The 19058-nt window shown below is 49.5% G+C and overlaps 1 protein-coding gene across 1 annotated transcript in view; it reads right to left on the minus strand.

Annotated features, from left to right (window-relative positions):
• The window catches only part of NEURL1B (neuralized E3 ubiquitin protein ligase 1B), a 34683-nt gene that overhangs the window by 3886 nt on the left and 11739 nt on the right, over positions 1–19058 (minus strand). Inside the window, exon 2 of the mRNA XM_029942850.1 lies at positions 11674–12219. Within this exon, the coding sequence (XP_029798710.1) occupies positions 11674–12219 (546 nt within the window). The remainder of the gene's footprint in view (positions 1–11673; positions 12220–19058) is intronic.

Below are 19058 nucleotides of genomic sequence, written 5' to 3' on the forward strand. Positions count from 1 at the left end.
TCGAGCTCGTTGTTGTCGAAGTTGGCGGCGTCGTGGCTGCTGGGCGGCAGGCAGGCGCTGAAGCGGGCCTGGCCGAGGCGCGTGGGCGTCAGCGTGTCGGCGAACGCGCTCTCTGCGCCAGGGCAGAAGGGGGGCGGTGAGGGTGCAGGCCGCCAGCGGGGAGCCCCCGGCCACCCACAGGCCTCGATCCCCTACCCCACCCCTCCAGAGCCCTCCGTTTTCTAGTTCATGTGCATCCTGACTTAACCACAGGTGCACAGAATCTGATTAACCATAACCCTTTTGACTTTGGGATGGGCTGATACAGCCCTTCCTCTTTTTTTTCTTCCTTCTTTCCTCCTCCCCCTTTTCTCCCTCCCTTCTTTCCTCTTTTCTTCCCCTCCCTCCTTCCTTTCCCCCATTCCAGAGATTTTCACATTTTGGAAAATTGGAAAACTTTCTTGTTGGCCTCCCCAACTAGAACATAAGCTCCAAGAAAAAGTGAGTGCGTTTGCTCTTTATTTGTGGCCTTTTGCGGCAGGTGCTACTTTAAGCTCCTTTCAGTGTTGTCTCAGCCCTCATACAGCCCGTGAAGTATGTTCTGTTACTACTAGCCATTTAGCAAAGAAGGGACTTGAGGCACAGAGGGGTTAAGGTGTGTGTCCAAGGTCACACAGCAACTGTGGCAAAGCCAGGAACCCTGGCTCTTCAACTCATGCTGACTCTGAAAGAAGGCAGCACGAAGCCCAGTGCCTGGGGGGTGGCACAAGCATTGAATGTGTAAGGCTTTCTGTAAGAGATGGCCTCATTTTATAGGACAGAAAACGAGTGTTTAGTCACAGTCATGAAAATACTTTTGAGTAATTTTTAGTGATATATGAAAAAACATAAGTAAAAGAAACAAAAGTACTGTTTCATTTAGGTAATACAGGTCTTTATACTTTGGTAAGTTACTTGTGGATGGTTTTTGCAGCTAGAATGGGAGTCTATGTCTGTCCACCACCATGTTGTCCGGGCTTAGCAGGTTGCTGGGCAAAGAACCTTCACTGTTTATTGGATAAATAAATTAATGAATGAGGTCTCTGAAAGACACTGACTACCACTCTGAATAACAAATCAGGGGAAGAAAGGAACGGTCATTAAAGTATTATGAAGTTTTTGTTTTTGTGATAAAAATATTCTCATTAACCATAATAAGTAAAGCAAGGAAAAGTGTTTTTCAGACTTCTTTAACCAGACCACTCTAGCTAGGATCAGTTTATATCAGGGAAAAGAGGATTTCTTTCTCTTTAGCTTTCCAAATATAAAAGTAAGTCCTAGTAATGAACGTGTTTTTTCAAAAAGCGTGCCGTAGCCCCTGGTGAAAGTCTGATAGGTTACTCCTACCCCGCCTGCAAAAATCTACACTACAGGGCAGACTTCACAAGCTCGCCATCCAAGTTCAGACCCTGCTTCATAGACCTGTTTGTGTAGCCTACTGGTGTGTTGACCGGCATTTCTACAACAAATACGTATACCACAAAGCTTTAGCACCAGAAAACGCCAATATTTTTTTAAAAATTGTTTTCAATTAATAGTTAATGTGGGAAAACACCCATGATATAACATTAAGTGAACAAAAGAAGATATAAAAGCGAATATATTATTTGATTCTAGTTGTGTGGGGAATGTATGCATAGGGTGCATAGAAAAAGTAAAGATACATATAATCTGACAGTGGTTGTCTCTGGATCGAAATTTGCTTCTTCATAAAGTTTTTGGATTTTTCTCATTTTTCTCTAATGAACAGGTATTGGTTTTGTAATCAGTAATGCAAAGGCATAGGCGAAAGTCTAAGGTATTTTTTTTTGAAAGGCATTTTAGGTAGTGGATGTTTCTGGGGCAGCGTCCACTTTCTGGTGGAGCCTCTGGGTGTGGGGTGTGATACACTCTCCCAGGGCTCTCTGCCCTACCCATCCCGAGAGGCCCAGCCGTGGCACGCCCTGGGGCTCTGTCCTTGCCAGGGTCTGCTTCTGTCCCCCGCCCCAGTGCTGCTCGTCCTTGCCCCTGACATCTCCACATCCTTCAGTGTAGTGTACTGATTAAGATCATGGCCTGTGTCGATGGTTCAAGTCCTGGCTCCAGCCCTTCCTGGCTTTGTGACTTGAGGTAAGTCACTTAATCTCTCAGAGCCTCAGCTTCCTCAGCTTAAAATGGATTCATCCTGGTCTCCCTCATGCTGTTACAGAGATTAAATCAGGTGCTTTTGTAAAGAGTGTAGCACAGAACATGGCACAAAGTAAGTGCTCAGAACGGATTAGTTATGATCATCATTCCTTCAACGATTTTGGAACAAAATGTATAGAGTACTTGCCCTGTGCCCAGTGCTGTGCTGGGCCCCAAGTGAAGGGCAGTGAACGAGCAGGCATGGCTCCTGTGCCCGTGGACCTACTATTCCACTGGGAGAGACAGACGTTAGACACGAAACCATGTAAGTACAAACCGTGACAAATGCCGCGAAGAGCCACTGTCTTGCATGGCTCTGTAAAATGGGCACATGTCAGTGGGGGAACTCAGACTCCGAGATGCAACATGAGCTGCCCCACATCATGCAGCCAGGAAGTGACAGGGTTCTCTGAGAGTGTGTAAACGGGGGCTTGGTCAGAACAGGCCTGCCTGACAGTGATGATGGAGTGAAGACCTGAAGGCCAAGGGAGTGGTGCCTGGGGAGTGGGCTGTAACCGTTCCAGGCAGAAGGACTAGATTGTGTGAAGGAACAGCATTTCTGAGGTGAGAGCGCAGTCTGTTTGTGAGGCTGGGGTAACACCATATGTGACAGCATTTAGCCTGGGGCCTGGCACACAGTGGCCCTTAGAAGAGGTGGGGTCTCCTCCCTTTATGCAAGGAGGTCCACCAGTCATCTCTGAGTGAGATAGGCCCAAGATGGCACAGTGCTGGTCTAGGCCTGACACTTGAGAATCCACCTCTCAAAAGATTACCTGTAGAGAACCAGCTGGTGACAGGCATAAATCCTACAATACCTAAAGGCCACCAAGGGAGCTTATCAAGACTTCTAACCTGTGACCCACTCTCTGGCCTGTATATATATGAAAATATACACAGCCTTTGTTTTGAGACATGACCTACCACATGCAACTCCACCATTGTCCCACACCATGGGCATTTTTCACAGTGGGAGAACACCGAGGCTCTGAAAGGTGGAGTACGTTATTCAAGGTCACAGAGCCAGGGGTGATCCCAGCAATGGGATTCCATCTCAGGCTATGTGACTCCAAAACCAGACCCCACGCTAGCAGTACTGCCTCTAAAATTCAGCTGTCCTTGTTTAGCTCTTAGAGCTGCCAGCATGTGGACTCAGCCTCAGGCCATGTGGCTCAAGAGTTTGCAGTCCCCAGAGGGCCTAATGTGACCCCTGAGGGGAAGAGTCCAACAGTTCTGCCCCTTCCCCAAATATCTACTGAGGGGCAGTCCCAGGCCAGGCACAGGGAGACTGCGGTGACTGGGATTGGCTCCCCAACCTCCTCTACTCCCTGGGGCATGTCCAGAGCCTGGCTCTGGACCTGGGAGAAAGGTGGGTTCTTTCTTTTCTTTCCCTAGCTCTCTCAGGTCTGGGGCTGGAAGTAAAGCAGAATTTATGTCCCAAGAGAAACCCATCTTTGTGTGAGGATGAAAATAAAGGAAGGCTAGAAGAGTTAGAGACAGAAGGGACCATCCGTCATTGTCTCCAAGGAGAAGACCACTTCACTGTCTCTGAAGTCTGACTCAGGACATGCACTAGAGGCCGAAGAGCCAGACATGCCAACAGAATGGATGCAGGGAAAGAAAAGAGGAATCGAAGATGACTCATGAGGTTTTGAACCAATCAACCAAGTGGGTGGTGCCCTTCACCGACAGTGGGGATGGCTGCCTGAACCTGTTCAGTGTGGGCTCGTGTTGGATGCCAGGAGGAGATGTGAGGAGGGAGAAGAAGTTTGGACATCAGGGGAGGCATCGGGGCTGGGAATATGGACTTGGGCACCAACAGCCTAAAGATGGGATTCAAGGACCCGGTGACAGCCTCGGATCATTGGAGAAAGAGGGTGGATGGAGAAATGGTTTTGCTTTACGTTGGTTTGTTAAACTCCACAGATGTTTTCCTACATGCATGTTGTATTACATGAAGGAGAAAGCTGACGATAGAACCCTGGGGCCTTCATCATATGGAGACAAGCAGGGAAGGAGCCAGAAAGGAAGCCAAGGAGGAGTAGCCAGGGAGGCAGGAGTAAAACTGGGGGCTTGTGAAGCCAGGAGGCCTGAGCAGGTCAGAGAGGTCAGGAGACACCCCCTGTGCTGAAAGGGAGAGGTTGGGGAAAGAGGCTGGGGCTGGGCTGTGGGGCTGAAGGGAGGGCTTGCAGGCTGCAGTCTGGTGAAACGGCGAGGACAGCGTGGTAGCAGCCAGCTTGCAGTGCACGAGGGAGGAGTGGGGTAAAATCATTGTGAGGAGGTACGTGAACACGAGCCACCCCACTTATCACTGTTACAGCTGGGAATGACTTTCTTCAAGGTATCTGGTGGTGAACTTAACCCAGAAGATGAAATTGAAGGACTAAAATGCTGACGGAGATACTGGTCATCAAAGACAGAGTCCTGCCAGACTGGTGATTGCTGACCACACTGGTAACTGCTAGAGACCAAATTTTGAACCTCCTCAGTCTCCATTTTTTCCCTGTACATACTATAGAGCCTAACGAACAGAAGTTGGTTTTGGTTCAACTTTGAGAGAAAGCCTTGTTTGCGGTGTCTAAAAATGACAAGCCAGTGGCTCTACCATCATTTGAATTGTCGGACCGCACCAGGCTGTTGGCCCATCATTTCTTGTCTCCTTCAGCTTCTGAACAGGTTCGGTTTTATATACAGCTGAATTCTGTGCCGTAGAGAAGTGAGCACACGGCCATACACGGTGTAGAGTAAACATGGTAGAAAAGTCTGAGGTTTATCCCTTTCACACTCCCTAAATTGCTACCCACTTTCTGTTGTTTGAAGAGTGAAGTTAATATGGAGAACTGTATAATGTCTGACCACATATATATGTAAATTGTGTATACACTACTGGTTCTCATACTTTGTACATTGAAGAGAGGACTTCTTTCTGTTTGTATTTTAAATATCACACTAGACTTTTAAAATTAAATACAGATCACTGGGATGAGCTGAAGAGGGAGTGGAGAGGATGGCATAGATATTTTTGAGAGAATTTTGCTCTGTAGTGGAGCAGAGAAATGAGAAAGTAGCTGGTGAAAGAGACTGTCAAGGGCATTTTTTTTTTTTTTAATGGAAACTCCTGGACCTCTTCTGTGTGCTCATGGGGATAATCGTGTGGAGAGAGAGAAAGTCACAAAGGATAGGGGCAATGTCCCCAAATAGGCAGGAGGATACAGGAGCAGAGCTCCTTCAGCCATGGCCACAGGAGGGCAGGCAGCAAGGCAGGGGTGTTGGGGTTTAAGAAAAAATGGTGTGAATGCCAGGTCTGTGGGCCACTGAGCCCATGCCTTTCTGACTAAAGGAGACTGGAGCAGGAGAGACAGACCTCTGTTGGACCCTGGCTGGTCCTGGATGTGACTTAAGTTTTCATCTGCAGTGTAAGGACCTTCACCCATCTCATAGGCCTGTGGGGAAAGTTAATGGCAGATCTGTAGAATAACAGCATGCTTGGCATGTGCCTGGCACAGAGTAGGCCTTCAGGAGCTCCTAACAGGATAGGCCAGTGGCCACAGACTGAAGATCTCACCCCAGACTGGGAGAGGACAATCCTTCAGGCCACCGTGTCAGGTGCACACCTTACTGTGTGGGCAGGGAAGGGAACGCTGGCCTGGACTGTTTGGGAAGTATTAACTACAAAAGCCAATTACTTCGTGATGCTCCGCAGTGAGGCTCTGGATGTAGCCACCTGCATCTGGCCTGCCCCACGTGATATGGGGTGCTCACAGGTCCCATGTGGTGGCACCTCCCAGGGTCTTGAGCCCAACCCCTTTTCCTGTCATGACCACTTATCAGCTGGGTGACCTTAGGCAAGTCCTTGACTCTCTCTGGGCCTCAGTTTCCTCACCTGAAGCATGGGGTGGTACAGTTGATCTCTAGGCCCTGCATCTGGATCCAAAAATTCAAGTGTTTGTCAAACAATAAACACTCAACTCTAGCACCACCAACTGTTAGGTGATCTTGGCCAAATTATCCATCCATACTGACCTGCAAATGGGGGTGATGCTATTTCCTGTCTCAATGTGTTCTTGGGAGGGCTGGAAGATAATACCAGGTAAAGCTGGCATAGTGTCTGGCACTTAGTAGGTAACTACATTAACAAAGGGGCTCAAGGCTTTCAAGGGTAATGGCTCCCCTCCAAGGCCTACACAGAGCTGCTGTTTCTGGCCGATGGCCTCTGACCCTCTCATTCTTCTGGTTCCAGCACCCAGCTTTTCTTCTGAGGGAACTGCTCCACACCACCTCCCAGTTCCACAGACGACCTTGAGGAGGAGGCCTTAACTTGGCCACTCAATCCCATCCTCCTGGCCATGGAGAGCAATGAGTCTAAACTTAAACTTTAGCTAGACCTTGTGGGAAAGCAGTTCTCCTGCTGAATTTGTTAATATGATGGACATGGTACTGGAGCTGCTGGTGGCCTCCCCCCCGCCCCCACCCCCCAAAGGAGAGTCCAGCTGAGGGCAATGCTAACAAAGATGATAGCAGGGTAAGAAATAAAGGCAGGTCAGTATTTCAGGTGTCATTCATCAAGTCCCTGCATCAAGCCAGGCTTACAGGCAGGTGTTCCTGCATTTTCAGTCACGAGACATTGTTTTTTCCTTAAGACTGAACCAGTTTTTGCCACTTACAACCAAGATTTCTGACAAAACAGCCTGCAATGCCATGGCTTTGGACTGGTGTTATTTGGTCTGCCATAGACTTCCACCACTAGGCAGAGGAAGGACAAGGGCTATGACAGTGACCACTGCTGAGGTGTCTAAAAGAGCGACAGAGCTGCCTCAGGACAGAGCTCCAGGAAAGAGCTTCTCAGAGGAGCCTGGGACCGGGGAGGGACCTGGCCCAACCTTCTGCTCATGGGCCCAGGAACTACTAAATTCAACAGAAAGTCATTTGCCTGGGCTCAGCCCCTTCTCTTTGGCTCGGAGGAGTAGAGAAATGGGTTCTCAGGATGGGACTGCTCCAGGATCCAGCAAGGCCATTCTGATCTGTGCCCCAAAGAATGGTAAACCCTAGTGGCCACAATGCAGCCCTGTGGGAGAATGCATTGCAGTGTAGTTTGCTTGTGTGTGGGGGAGTGGGGAACTGGTGGCACCTAGTCCATCAGTGTGGAAGCTGCTAGGGAGCAAGGAAGCGGACAGATCCACAGCAGCACAGATAAACCTAAAAATGGGGCAAGTGAAAAAAACCCAGTAAGATTCTTAGTATAGTCCCATCCAAATATGCATATGATATATTATATATATATGTATATATGTGTGTGTGTGTGTGTGTGTGTGTGTGTGTGTATATATATATATATATATTTTTTTTTTTTTTTTTTTTTTTAAGATACACGCATCCAAGGACTTCTACTAAACATGAGTGGTGCCTGCCTGGGCAGGGGATGCGGTAAATGGGAGTATAGACTGTATAGACTGGCAGTTGGGGATGAGGCAGAAAAGAAACAAGAGAAGGGGCTTTCGTGGTCCAAGGATGACACTATGCCTTGGAACTGGCATGTCTGAAGGACTCAGCTTGACACCCAGCAGGGAGGAGGGATAGGCACCCATGCAAAGCCAGAGTCTAGATGCCTGGGGGCCATTCCCAGAGGTTCTGATTGAACTGCTCTGCTGCAGCCTGGTAGGTGGGGCTTTCAGAGCACCCCAGGGGGTCCCCATGTGCAGCAGGCAGCTGAGAACCACTGAACTAAAGAGCTGGATGCACCTGGGTCCTAATCCTGGCTTCACCACTCACAAGCTGGGTTGTTTTAGGCAAGTCACTTCCCACCTCTGAGTCCTGAATTCTTTATCTAAACGGGGTGAAATCACCCTGTCTTGAAGAAAGAATGAGAATGTCAAGAGAGAAGGCACACTAGGGCCCGGCCACACAGATGTAGCTTTCTCTGCTGCAGTTGGACCCCCTCACCCTACACCCTTGCAGGAAGAGGCTGGTTTAGGAACGTAATCCCATCAAGTAAAAGAAATATGTGACGCCTATGAAGGTTTTTATTTCTCAGACTTCACTTTAGCTCAAGTTCCAGAGCAAATAAAGGGTCCCCCTACCTCCCAAGACAGGGAGGATGCTTCCCAGATGAGAGTTGCCAGATAAAATACAGGATGCCCAGGGACATTCAAATTTCAGAAAAATAAATTCCTTTTTAAGTATGTCCCAAATATTGCATGGGACACTTGTACTACAAAATTATTTTTCTAAAATTCAAATGTAATGAGGTGTCCTGTATTTTTATTTGCTCAATCTGACAACCTTAGTGACACTTTTGTTAGTTTACAGTCTTGTGGGGTCTGAGGTAGGGGGGTGAGTTTTCTATTTTGGAGTTTTCCAGCCGACAGTCTCTAAAGGAACTAAGGCCCTTCCTTGTTCCTTGCAAGGAAATCAGAGGGTTCTGGATTACACAAACACTGGCTCCCTCGTATTTATCCACTTGGTACCTTAGACACCACCATTAGAAAGCCCAGTTCGCCCAAGAATTGGGAGAGAGAGATCCCACTTATGGTGGAATTTCTGTGGTTCTCATGTTGCCTCCCCTCATGCCTAAACTCCAGCCATAAATCATGGAAGCTTAGCTGTCTTATTTGTATTAGAACTATTCTTTTTCTGATCATGAATCATTGGTAACTTTGGTGGTGGGGTGGGGGGAGATTACCCATAATCCCTTTACCCGGATGTACCCAATGTCCATCTGCTCTTCCCCTCTAAGGAAACCTTCAGCTTTGATCCCATGCCAGAAACTTCCCCATGATCTCATATAACCTTCACAAAGAAAAATAACTTGATTTCCTTTTCTGATTGTAAAAGCACCATAGCCCCACCCCCACACATGTATTTTTTTGAGGTAACTTATAGAGGTATAAAGAAATGAAATCCGCCTGGCATCCCATCACTCAGAGATGGAATTCCTTCGAATCTCACTTGTAAACCTGGTCCTGTGGTATTTGTGCTTCCTGTCAGCCAGAACATCTCAGGCACTACCTAAAGATCAGGAGACGGGCTCACGTCTGCCACATCACACCAGTGTTCCAGGGGGCACTAGTCTTTTCCTCCAAGGGGCTTGAGGCATTGAAGGGGGCTCAATAAAAGTTTGCTAAGTGAATAGGTGAATGGGGGAGAAGTCCAAGACTCCTCACAGGTTTATTCAGATTCACTAAGTCATCAAAGGCTGCTTCCAGTTTGTATTTTCAAAAAAAAACCCTAAGCCACTGGGTTGATGATGGGGTGGCTGTGATTTCTTGGCTGCTTGCTCAACACACGGGCTATGTGAAGGAGCAGGTGAATGAGGGATGATTGTTTCCCTGCTCTTGTAGGAATAAAGAGCTCCAAAAAAGAGTGGCAGGAGATCCAGGAGGCTTTAGAAACCTACATGTCCTGGAGGTGAAATGCAGAACCTTCCATGGAAAAGAGTGTGGGGGAACATGTTTAAAATGCCCAAGTAAGGTCCCTGCTTACGGGGTGGTTAGCTCTTCATTATCTGGTCTGCATAAGCCTGGAATTCAGACATATGCTTTCCCCTATATGCAAATGGGCAGAGATTTCTTAGCTGTTATTTCTTAAGTATCTTCTATGTGCCAGGTACTGTGCTGTATCCCTTTCATGTCACCCTGCCAACAATGCCATGAGGTGGATACTACCATGAACCCTTCTTACAGATGAAACCGAGGCACACAGAGATTCAGTCACCTGGCCAAGCCCACACAGCTGCCAAGTTGAGAGCCAGGTATAGAACAGAGGTCTGTGTGACTCCCAATGCTCTCTCTCTTTTTTTTTTGTTTACAGGTTATTTCTTTATTTTGAGAGAGAGAAAGAGCACTCATGCACACACAAACAGGTGAAGAGCAGAGAAAGAGAATCCCAAGCAGGCTTCATGCTGTCAGCAGAGCCTGATGTGGGGCTTGATCTCCCGAACCATGAGATCATGACCTGAGATGAAATCAAGAGTGGAACACAACCAACTGAGCCATCCAGGCATCCCCCAACCCTATCCTTTTGACCATTCAGAAGTTCTGCCTCCTTCCTTCTAATTGGGAAGGAAGGCATAGCCAGGATGAATGCATTTCCCCTCTTTGCCTGATGGTGGCATGGGTGGTAATGGTGGGCGAAGAGCCTAGGCCAGAGTTTTCCTTCAAGGGGCAAGGCAGAAGAACCAGAAACAGCCCCGACATTCAAATATACCACCTGTGGTACACCTATGCCACAGAATCCTACTCGGCATTAAAAAAATTACCAATTTACACGGCAACAACATAGATGAATCTCACAAATACTGTGCTGCAATAAAGAAGCCAGGGAGAAATGCATAGATGCTGTATGATTCCTATCCTATGAAGTTCCAGGAAAAGTGCAACTAATCTATGGTGAAACATCAGAACACAGGCTGCTTCCAAGAGGGGAACTTTCTTGGGTTATGGGTTAAGTCTGTCAAAATTCAAACTTTAGATCTGTGCACTCAGTGACACATAGGACCATGTCCAGATTCTCTGAGAAAACTGATCTCCCTTTACTGCCCTAGAAATCAAGGCTGGGCTGGCTCATGTGTAACCTATGAGTTCAAGAGCTAAGGTCACAAATAGAAAGCACATCAGTGGTCTCCAGGGGCGGGAGGTAGGCGAGAATGAGGAGTGACAGCTTAATGGATATGGGTCTCCCTTTGGGGTGATGCAAATGTTTTGGAACTAGAGGTGATGGTTACCAACTGAATGCCACTGAATTGTACACTTTAAAGTAGTTACTTTGACATTATGTGACTTTTACAGTCTACGGCCATACCACCCTGAATGTGCCCGATCTCGTCTGATCTCAGAAGCTAAGCAGGGTTGGGCCTGGTAAGTACTTGGATGACCTTAAGTGACTTCTACATCATTTTAAAAGTAAAAAGAAAAAAGTCTCAAGTAAGGGCTTCTATGCCCATGAATTCTCACCACCAGGATTTTGGCATCAGTGGCTGCCTCCTGAGTGAACCTTGAGCCCCTTAGCAGTGGATGCTGTAAATATGCAAGGACTGGGCCATACATTTGATTGCTCAGTAAGTGGATGTGTTTAATGACTGAATGCATGAATGAGTGAGAAAACACATGCATAAGTGAGTGAATGACTGAGTGAGCAAATGAACAGGGAAGACAAGGAATTAGCAAAGGAATGGATAAGAAAATAAGTGTGTGAAGGAGCAAGTACACGATGGAGGGGGATGAATGAACCTGGACCAGGACATGGACTCTGGACCTAGCCAGTGTGGGTTCCAGTCCTGGCTTTGCAACTCAAGTTATTTAACCTCTCCATGCCTCAGTTTTCTCATCTGTAAAATGAGGGTGGTGGGTTGTGGTAAAAAAAAGAAATGAATGCATGAAAACGTGTAAACTGCTTCAAACAAGGCTTGGCAAAGTGAGCCCTTCGTGTTGGTGAATATGAAAGAAGTACACAGCCATGCACACAGAGGATTACTGCTCGGTCCAGACCATGACCTACCAAGGAGCTGCACCTCGTCGGTGATGCCGTAGACGTCGATGAGCGCCCAGAGCGGGCCGCCCACGGCCACACCGCAGTGGAAGAGCACCGGCTCGCCGTCGTTGACGCTGTAGAACACGCGGCCATGACGGTCGGCCCAGTAGGCCAGCACGGTGTCGCGCAGCGCCAGGTTCTCGGGCAGCGCCTTGGCCCAGTAGCCAGGCCTCGTGACGAGGTCAGGGCAGGCGTACTTGGGGATGTCCTGGGCGCTCATGAGCGATGGGTCGTGCGCCGTGAAGCCAAAGCGCAGTGCACCGCTCCAACCGGGGCGCACTGCCACCAGGCGCAGCCGCACCTGCTCGTACAGTCGGATGGGCCGCTGTGTGAACGTGACGCCGTTGCAGAAGCTGTTCCGCCGGGTGGCCCGCCGCGAGTGGCCATCTAGGCGCACATTCTTGCCCTTGGCCTGCGCGTGAAAGCGTGGTGCTTCTCCCAGGACTGGGCGTCGCTCTGGCCCTGGACCGCAGCATGGGCGGGTGGCCAGGAGGCGTGCTGGCGGGCTTGGGTCTGCGGGAAGAGAGGAGCAGCAGGGTTAGGGGCCCTCAGAACTTCACGGCCCCAATTTGATGTTCAATAATCATTTCCATTTTAAAGCCTATCTTAATTAGGCTGGTAATTGATAAACTTTGGAAAGGTTCCAAGTACTGCCAGCCTGCCCACGACTATCACCACAATGTTGCTATACCCACTTACAGATGAACAAATTGAGGCTGTGTGTGTGTGTGTGTGTGTGTGTGTGTGGTGAAAACATTTTCAGGGCTCTTTCATTCCCAGTAGGGCCAACACCAACTAATTTGTCACAACCACCAGCCTAGGGTCAAATGACTTCTCCATTGCCATCAAATCTTTGCAAATCTAGAAGTTTCCTCCAAGGGCCACTTTGGGGCTGTAAAGTCCTTCCAAAGGCAACTGGGATCTTAGGTTCTTGGGGGAGTAATGGGAGTCTGGCTTCTTTTTTCTGGAAATTTTGTTCAAAAGCAAGGCAGAAAAGGCGATAGAAAGAAGGCAGAGTCTTGGGATCAATCCCCTGATGCTGGAATGAAAGGCAATGTAGAGTGCAGCCTGGAATCCCAGCTCCCTAAGCACTTCCTAGCTGTGTGATATGCACTAGACCTTGTCACTTCTTTAGCCTGTTTCCTTGCCTGTGAAATGGGGACATTGTTTAACCCACATAGCTGCTGAAAGATGAGGACGAAGTTCCTAGAATACTGCCTGGCACAGTGTGATAATGTGATCACAATACTGAGGTTCCAAAGGAAACTCCAGCCAGGATTCTGTGACTTCCCCTCCCTTTTACCCATAGAAAACGAAGGCATTCTTTATAAACAAGGTTAGCTTTTCTAGAACATGCACCTTTCAAAATTTATTTCTAAGGGAATTTTGCCCAAAGGACTTGGAGGATCTTGGGAAGGTCTCTCTCTTTTTTTTAAATTATTTTTTTAAGGTTTATTTCTTTTGAGAGAGACAGAGACAGAGAGACAGAGAGAGACAGAGAGACAGAACGTGAGCAAGGGAGGGGCAGAGAGAGAGAGAGAGAGAGAGAGACACAGAATCTGAAGCAGGCTCCAGGCTCATAGCTGTCAACACAGAGACTGATGTGGGGCTTGAACCCATGAGCAAGATCATGACCTGAGCTGAAGTTGGATGCTCAACCGACTGAGCCACCCAGGTGCCCCCAGAAAGGTCTCTTTTCAAAAGAGCTGGTTGCTGGCCACAATCCCAGGTGGCTTAGTACTGAGGTGGGGACTTCATCCCCCCCCACCTGTCCTCCATCCAGGGGGCAGTTCCCGAGAGGCTCTGGAGGCCTGGGAGATGGCGGGGTGGGTAATTCCTGCACGAGTCTCTGCTTCTCATTCACAACAGCAGCTGAGTACAATTTTCATGGCAAGTGCTCATCAATTGCAGGCAAACCCAGCAGCCCCTGCGCACAATGGCCTGTAGAGGCGGAAGAAGAATGGCTGTCCGGGGGAATGGGAGGCTGCTGCAGGGACTAGTCGTCCCACACCCACCCATGGGGCTCACTGTGCTCCGGGCACCTTGCTGGGTGTTAATACCGAGCCTAGGGGGAGTGAGGACTGGGGAGGATAAGAGGGAGAGGTGATGGTGAGGCAAGCAAAGCTATAGCTCCCCTCCCTAAGCCTGTGGAGAGGGACACCCCAGTCACGGAGGTAAGAAAGCCATGCTGGGAAGCTGGAGGCCCTCCCCAAACAGAGGCCCCAGGCTCACAGAAGATAAAGAACAATGAATGAAGCCAAGGTCCTGCATAGGAAAAAAAAAAAGTTAAGGGACTTTAATTCATTTAACGAATATTCAGTGAGCACCTCATATGTGCCAGGCACCATGCTAGGCACTGGAAATACAATAGTTACCAAGAGGGATAAGGTCCCACTCTGATAGAATGGGCGTTCTGGGGGAGGGGGGCAAAGTTGGGCAACAAGAAAGCCTTACTCTATCTAGGGGAGTGCATTATAGAGAAAAATGTAGTCCAAGGCAGGGGAAGGAAAAAAGCAGTAGCCTTTTCACGAAGGGCCTCTTTGAGTGACTTCTGAGCAGAGGTGAAGGGAGTGAGCCGTGAGGGTATTGCATTCCAGGCTGGGGTGACAAGTGCAAAGACCCCGAGGTGGGAATGTGCTGGCGTGGCTGGGACACAGCAAGGAAGCCTGCTGGGGAGGTGGGAGCAAATGAGAGCAGAGCGGGAGCCATGAGGGGGTGACAGGTGGGGAGGAGATCTCCTGGCTGCTGCTGGTTTTTTCTCTGACTTACTCTGAGGAAGAGGGGCATTATTGGAGGTTCGTAGCAGAGAAGTGAGATTGCTAGGCTGTGGGTGGAGAGGGGGCTACTGGGATGGGGGGTGGGGAGGGGGCAAGGAAGCTGGGCTCTGGGGAGGACAAACGCTCCTGCGCTATTCCAGGCAGAGATGATAATGGCTGAAGGCAGGAGGTGGGTCAGATCCTGCGTGAGTTTTGGAAGGTAGTAGAGATTTAGAGTTTTGAGGTTTTAATGAGGAAGAATATTGAATACACTTGCTTTGGATGATGAAAATACATTCAATAGATAAGACAAAAAGGGGAAGCAAAGAGGTGGTAAGGAGAGGGAGATACTGCGGTTGGATCTGGGAGGGCAGGGGCTTTTCCATTTCCTCTTTGATTTCCCTCGTGCTCAGCAAAGTCCTGGCACATACCAGGCACTTGATAAATGGCACCTGTTGCCTCTATTATGTTAGAGAAGACCTCAGAAATCTGAGAAGCCCATTTTATAGGTGGGGAAATGGGCCCAAAGAAGGAGAGGGGCCTGCGAAGCTCAAGGTCAGTAGGGGTCTCAGCAGGCCACCGCTGATAAAGGAAACAATGTCACAGGTTACTTCTACCCAAGGAGGCTAAGGAGAGCCCTCTTTTGAGTCTAAGCCAGGCTGGCTTAGTTTCTCATATTTGCAACCCAAACTTCCTTGATTGATAGGAGTCCCTCAGTAACCTTGAATGGGACATGAAGGAAAGGGAGCCATGAAGGGCTTCCGGCAGAACAGGCCAGCACAGCCTGCTAAGGAGGGGCCCAGACCCAGACTGTGGGTCCTCTCCAGAACCATAAGGAGGAAAGCAAGGGCCCCCTAGAGAGAGATTTTAGAGGACACAAATGAGACCAGGGAAATGCCCAGGTGTAAGCCATCCGAGACAGCCGGGGACCTAGAGCCTGCATTCTCCACGCGTGCTGTAGGCTCGTGTGAGCCACTCAGCTCCTCTGGGCTGCAGCTCCCTCCACTGCCCACAGGCTAAATTCTTCCCAGGGTCTCCCCAGCTGGCCAACTCCCCAGGAAACATTTAGTAGGACCACAGATCAAAAGCCCTTTGGAGCAACAAAGACCACAGGCCACTGTTATGTGATTGTTTTCTCTCCCCTGACATCACTTTTATTTTCCTAGCCCTGTCTCTTAATCGAAGAGTTTCTTTACAAAACAGCTTGCGAACCCTTACATAGACATAGACGATGTGTCAGAGTGGCCTGGAGGTTGAGATGAGTGCTGGGGGGGGACATACTGCTTTGTGTCCATAAGGGAAGTTTCCTGTAAAACCATTTGTTATGACGAAATAGAGCCAAGTGACCAGTGAAGTTTATAGACTTGTTGAGTCTTGATTTTATGATCCAGCTTCCTTCCCGGAGTAAGGGAAACACACTGTTTCTACCCCCTCAAGGCCAGTGCCCTGACATGAGGCAAAAAGACCGGACTGAAAAAGTGTCTAAGAGGATGCATTATTTATACAAATAGAAAATGCTGAAGACGAAAGAACAATAATAATCTCCAAATCGTGCACTAACATCTGCTTTTAGCTTGGCTGGGGGGAAAGTAGCTTCCATGAGAAACAGAAAAACATCAGTGCAGACCCCAGGGGCCCTGCAGAACATCCCAGTTCAGAGAGGTCAGTGGAGCACTTGAGATTTATCACTGAAATTACTGCAGTAAACAGCACAGCCACATTAAGGGAAGCTTGGCAAGGATGAGAAAAATCCCTCCCTTCTCCGTGCCTTCACACCCTAACTCCCACGGCATTTTTCTTCGGCCCTGCCCCACCCTTATCCACATAAGGACCACTGACTGTGCCCTCACTGGTGCCGTGCCCTCGGTCAGATGTTTTCCATTTGGGCTTGTGGCTAATTTTCCAAATGAATCTTCACCTGCAGAAATTTCAAGGCAGAAAACAAAGCTCCAGGCAGCAGACTCTTCCCTTGGCCGCAAGAAGCAGTGTTGAGGTGCGAACCCAGCAGTGTCTGATCCCAAACCAGTCTTCTTCCCTCCTGTCCCAACTTTATTCCATAAGTGGTGTGGAAGTACTCAGTTCTAAGTAGTCCTGAGCACCTTTTCCAAGTTCATTGCAGTCAGAGCCCCCATCCTGTTTTGCTTCCTGCCTTCTCTTTTCTAACTCAGGGTTACATAAAGAGCATTTTCCCCACATGGTGCTTGAGCATTCACAGTGCTTCTGTTTCATGGCTGCAGAATTGTCCACTGAGGGCCAAAATGTCCCCCACTGTTCCCCTCCTGGGGATCACTTCAGCTGTTCCCCCAAATGGCTGAGTCTGTGGGCACAGAGGTGCCTAGCTGCTGGTGCCAGGACCAGTTTCGAATGGGCACGCTGTCCCTGGTGAGAAACACTTCTGCCAGGGCGTGGCCCCATGCCCCCTTCTTCCACGGAAGGCTGAGTACCTGCCGGCTTGTGAGGGCGCTGCTGCTGGTCAGCGAGCCCCCTCTTCTTCTGGCCAGGAATCAGATCTGGGGACTCCAAGGACAAGGCAGGGCAGAGGGAGTCTTGTGAGGTGGGAGCCCAGGAGACCGCTGCAGTAGCCCATCCCTTGTGTAGGAGGGAGCAGGAAACAGTCCTGGCCCAGCCTCACAGTTGACCGAAGGCTGCTCCAGCCCCACCAAGATCAGATGGAACCGTCTTGCCAGCGTTTCATCAAGGAAGTAAGGCCTGGATTTTAAACGCATGGGTAGAGATTTGGGTGTGGGGTAGGCATGGAAGAGCTGTGGATGGTTAGAGAGGATGGGACTCTATTCTTTTCTTTTTTACATTATTTATTTTTGAGAGAGAATGAGACTGTGAAAAGAGGAGGGATGGAGAGAGAGGGAAACCGACTCTGAAGCAGGCTCCAGCTGTGCTGACAGCTCAGAGCCTGATGTGGGGCTCGAACCCACGAACCATGAGATCATGATCTGAGCCAAAGTCGGATGCTTAACTGACTGAGCCACCCACACACCCTGGATGGGACTCTATTCTGATTAAATAAATGCTGCCATTGCCCAGCCTTGGATGAGTCTTCCGGTGAGACTGGGGGGGACAGAAGAGCAGTTCTGGTGGTTGCTAGGTGGTCCTCCCGCATCAGCCAGCACTTTAGAACACCCCTCATGGGCTCTGAGTTTGAGCCTGTGCCTTGCTGCTCAGTTGCCTCGGGCCTCTGGGCTGTCAAGGCACCTCCCAGCTGCAGGTTGTCATCTGGAATGGTGTGTGATCTTAGACCCCTGTCTCAGGCTGCTGAGAGGCCAATGAGAGCACAGAGAGCCTGGCGCAAATCCTGGCACATAGCGGATGATCACTAAACATTCCTTTCCTTCCTGGTGAGAAGCAGCAGACCCAGCTCATGGGTGAGCCCTCACCTCCAGCTCTCCCAGAGTTTTATTTTCTAACTCTCAGTTGGAGGGGCCATGAAAAAGAACACAGGCTTGCAGTCACACTGATCTGGGTTTAAGTTCTGTTCTGTCATTTCATAGCTGTGTGCTAGTAAGGTCCATGCTTACTTTCTCTGGGTCTCCCCAAGCAGCGCTAGAAAACTGGTGAGAGTCCTGGCTGCCCTGCAGGACTTCTGTAAAGTCATCAGACACAGTGCATGCCACCCAGTAGGTGGTCACTAAACACCCAGTCCCTCCAGCCACCTTACTTTGTTCCTTTGACAAGAGACAAGAAAAGGTTTCAGAGGCCTCTACTTGTGGGTCTGGGGAAACATCCAGACCTGTTTCTCCATGGTGGGCTAGTGGTGACCCTGGCGAGGAAAGACCTCTTGAAAACCCTGGGGTCACCCTCCCTTGGTGTCCGAGGGCAGAGGCCCATTTTTAAGCTATCCCAGCAGCGTCCCCAGTGTGCACCGGGCCGCCCCCCGAATGCTCTCTGCTCATCGCCCCAGCCCAGCCTCTCCATTGATCTAAAAAGAGCCCAAGCAAATGGCATTTACAGCCAAGACGATGGCAGGAAGCAAGACTGCAGCTCCTCTGGCCGCTGAAATGACAGCTTCCAGCGTGCTGGCATACAACAGATGGCCTTCTGGCTGAAACTGTCAGCAGATTCCGCTCCACAGGGAAAGGGAATCGCCAGCCGGGAGAGCGGTCTCTTCTGCACCCCGCCTTTCACAAGCAGCCTTTTGCTGAGCCCCTGTTACGTGCTGGCACATGCCTCTGTTTATCTGACTGGGTCTACCACCTTCACTTTCCTACAGGAGGAAGCCGAAGCCACCAGGCTGGGCCAGGCTTGGGCCCTCCCTCCCACAGCCCAGTCCTTCTCCAGGGCAGTCCCCTGTGACCGTTGGGAACAGGAGTCACGGCCCTTGTTAAGGGTGATGAAGGCTTTTCCGTCCCCCGAAAAATACCCACCCTCCATGCACACAATTTGGCATGCAATTTCAGGGGCTTCCTGGACCCACGGAACCTCTAACCTCAGGCCGTGCACCTCCAGCGAGAAGTCTCCGGTTCAAGTGACATTTGCCCAGGTCCACAACTTAAACCAGTGCTGTTGGTTGTCGGAGGCAACATAGTGCGTGCCTGTGTGTCAGCGTGTGCTTTCGAGAGGGAAAGGTGAGGCTGGTATTTG

The sequence above is a fragment of the Suricata suricatta genome, chromosome 6 (genome assembly GCF_006229205.1).
Source record: "Suricata suricatta isolate VVHF042 chromosome 6, meerkat_22Aug2017_6uvM2_HiC, whole genome shotgun sequence".
Classification (NCBI taxonomy): domain Eukaryota; kingdom Metazoa; phylum Chordata; class Mammalia; order Carnivora; family Herpestidae; genus Suricata; species Suricata suricatta.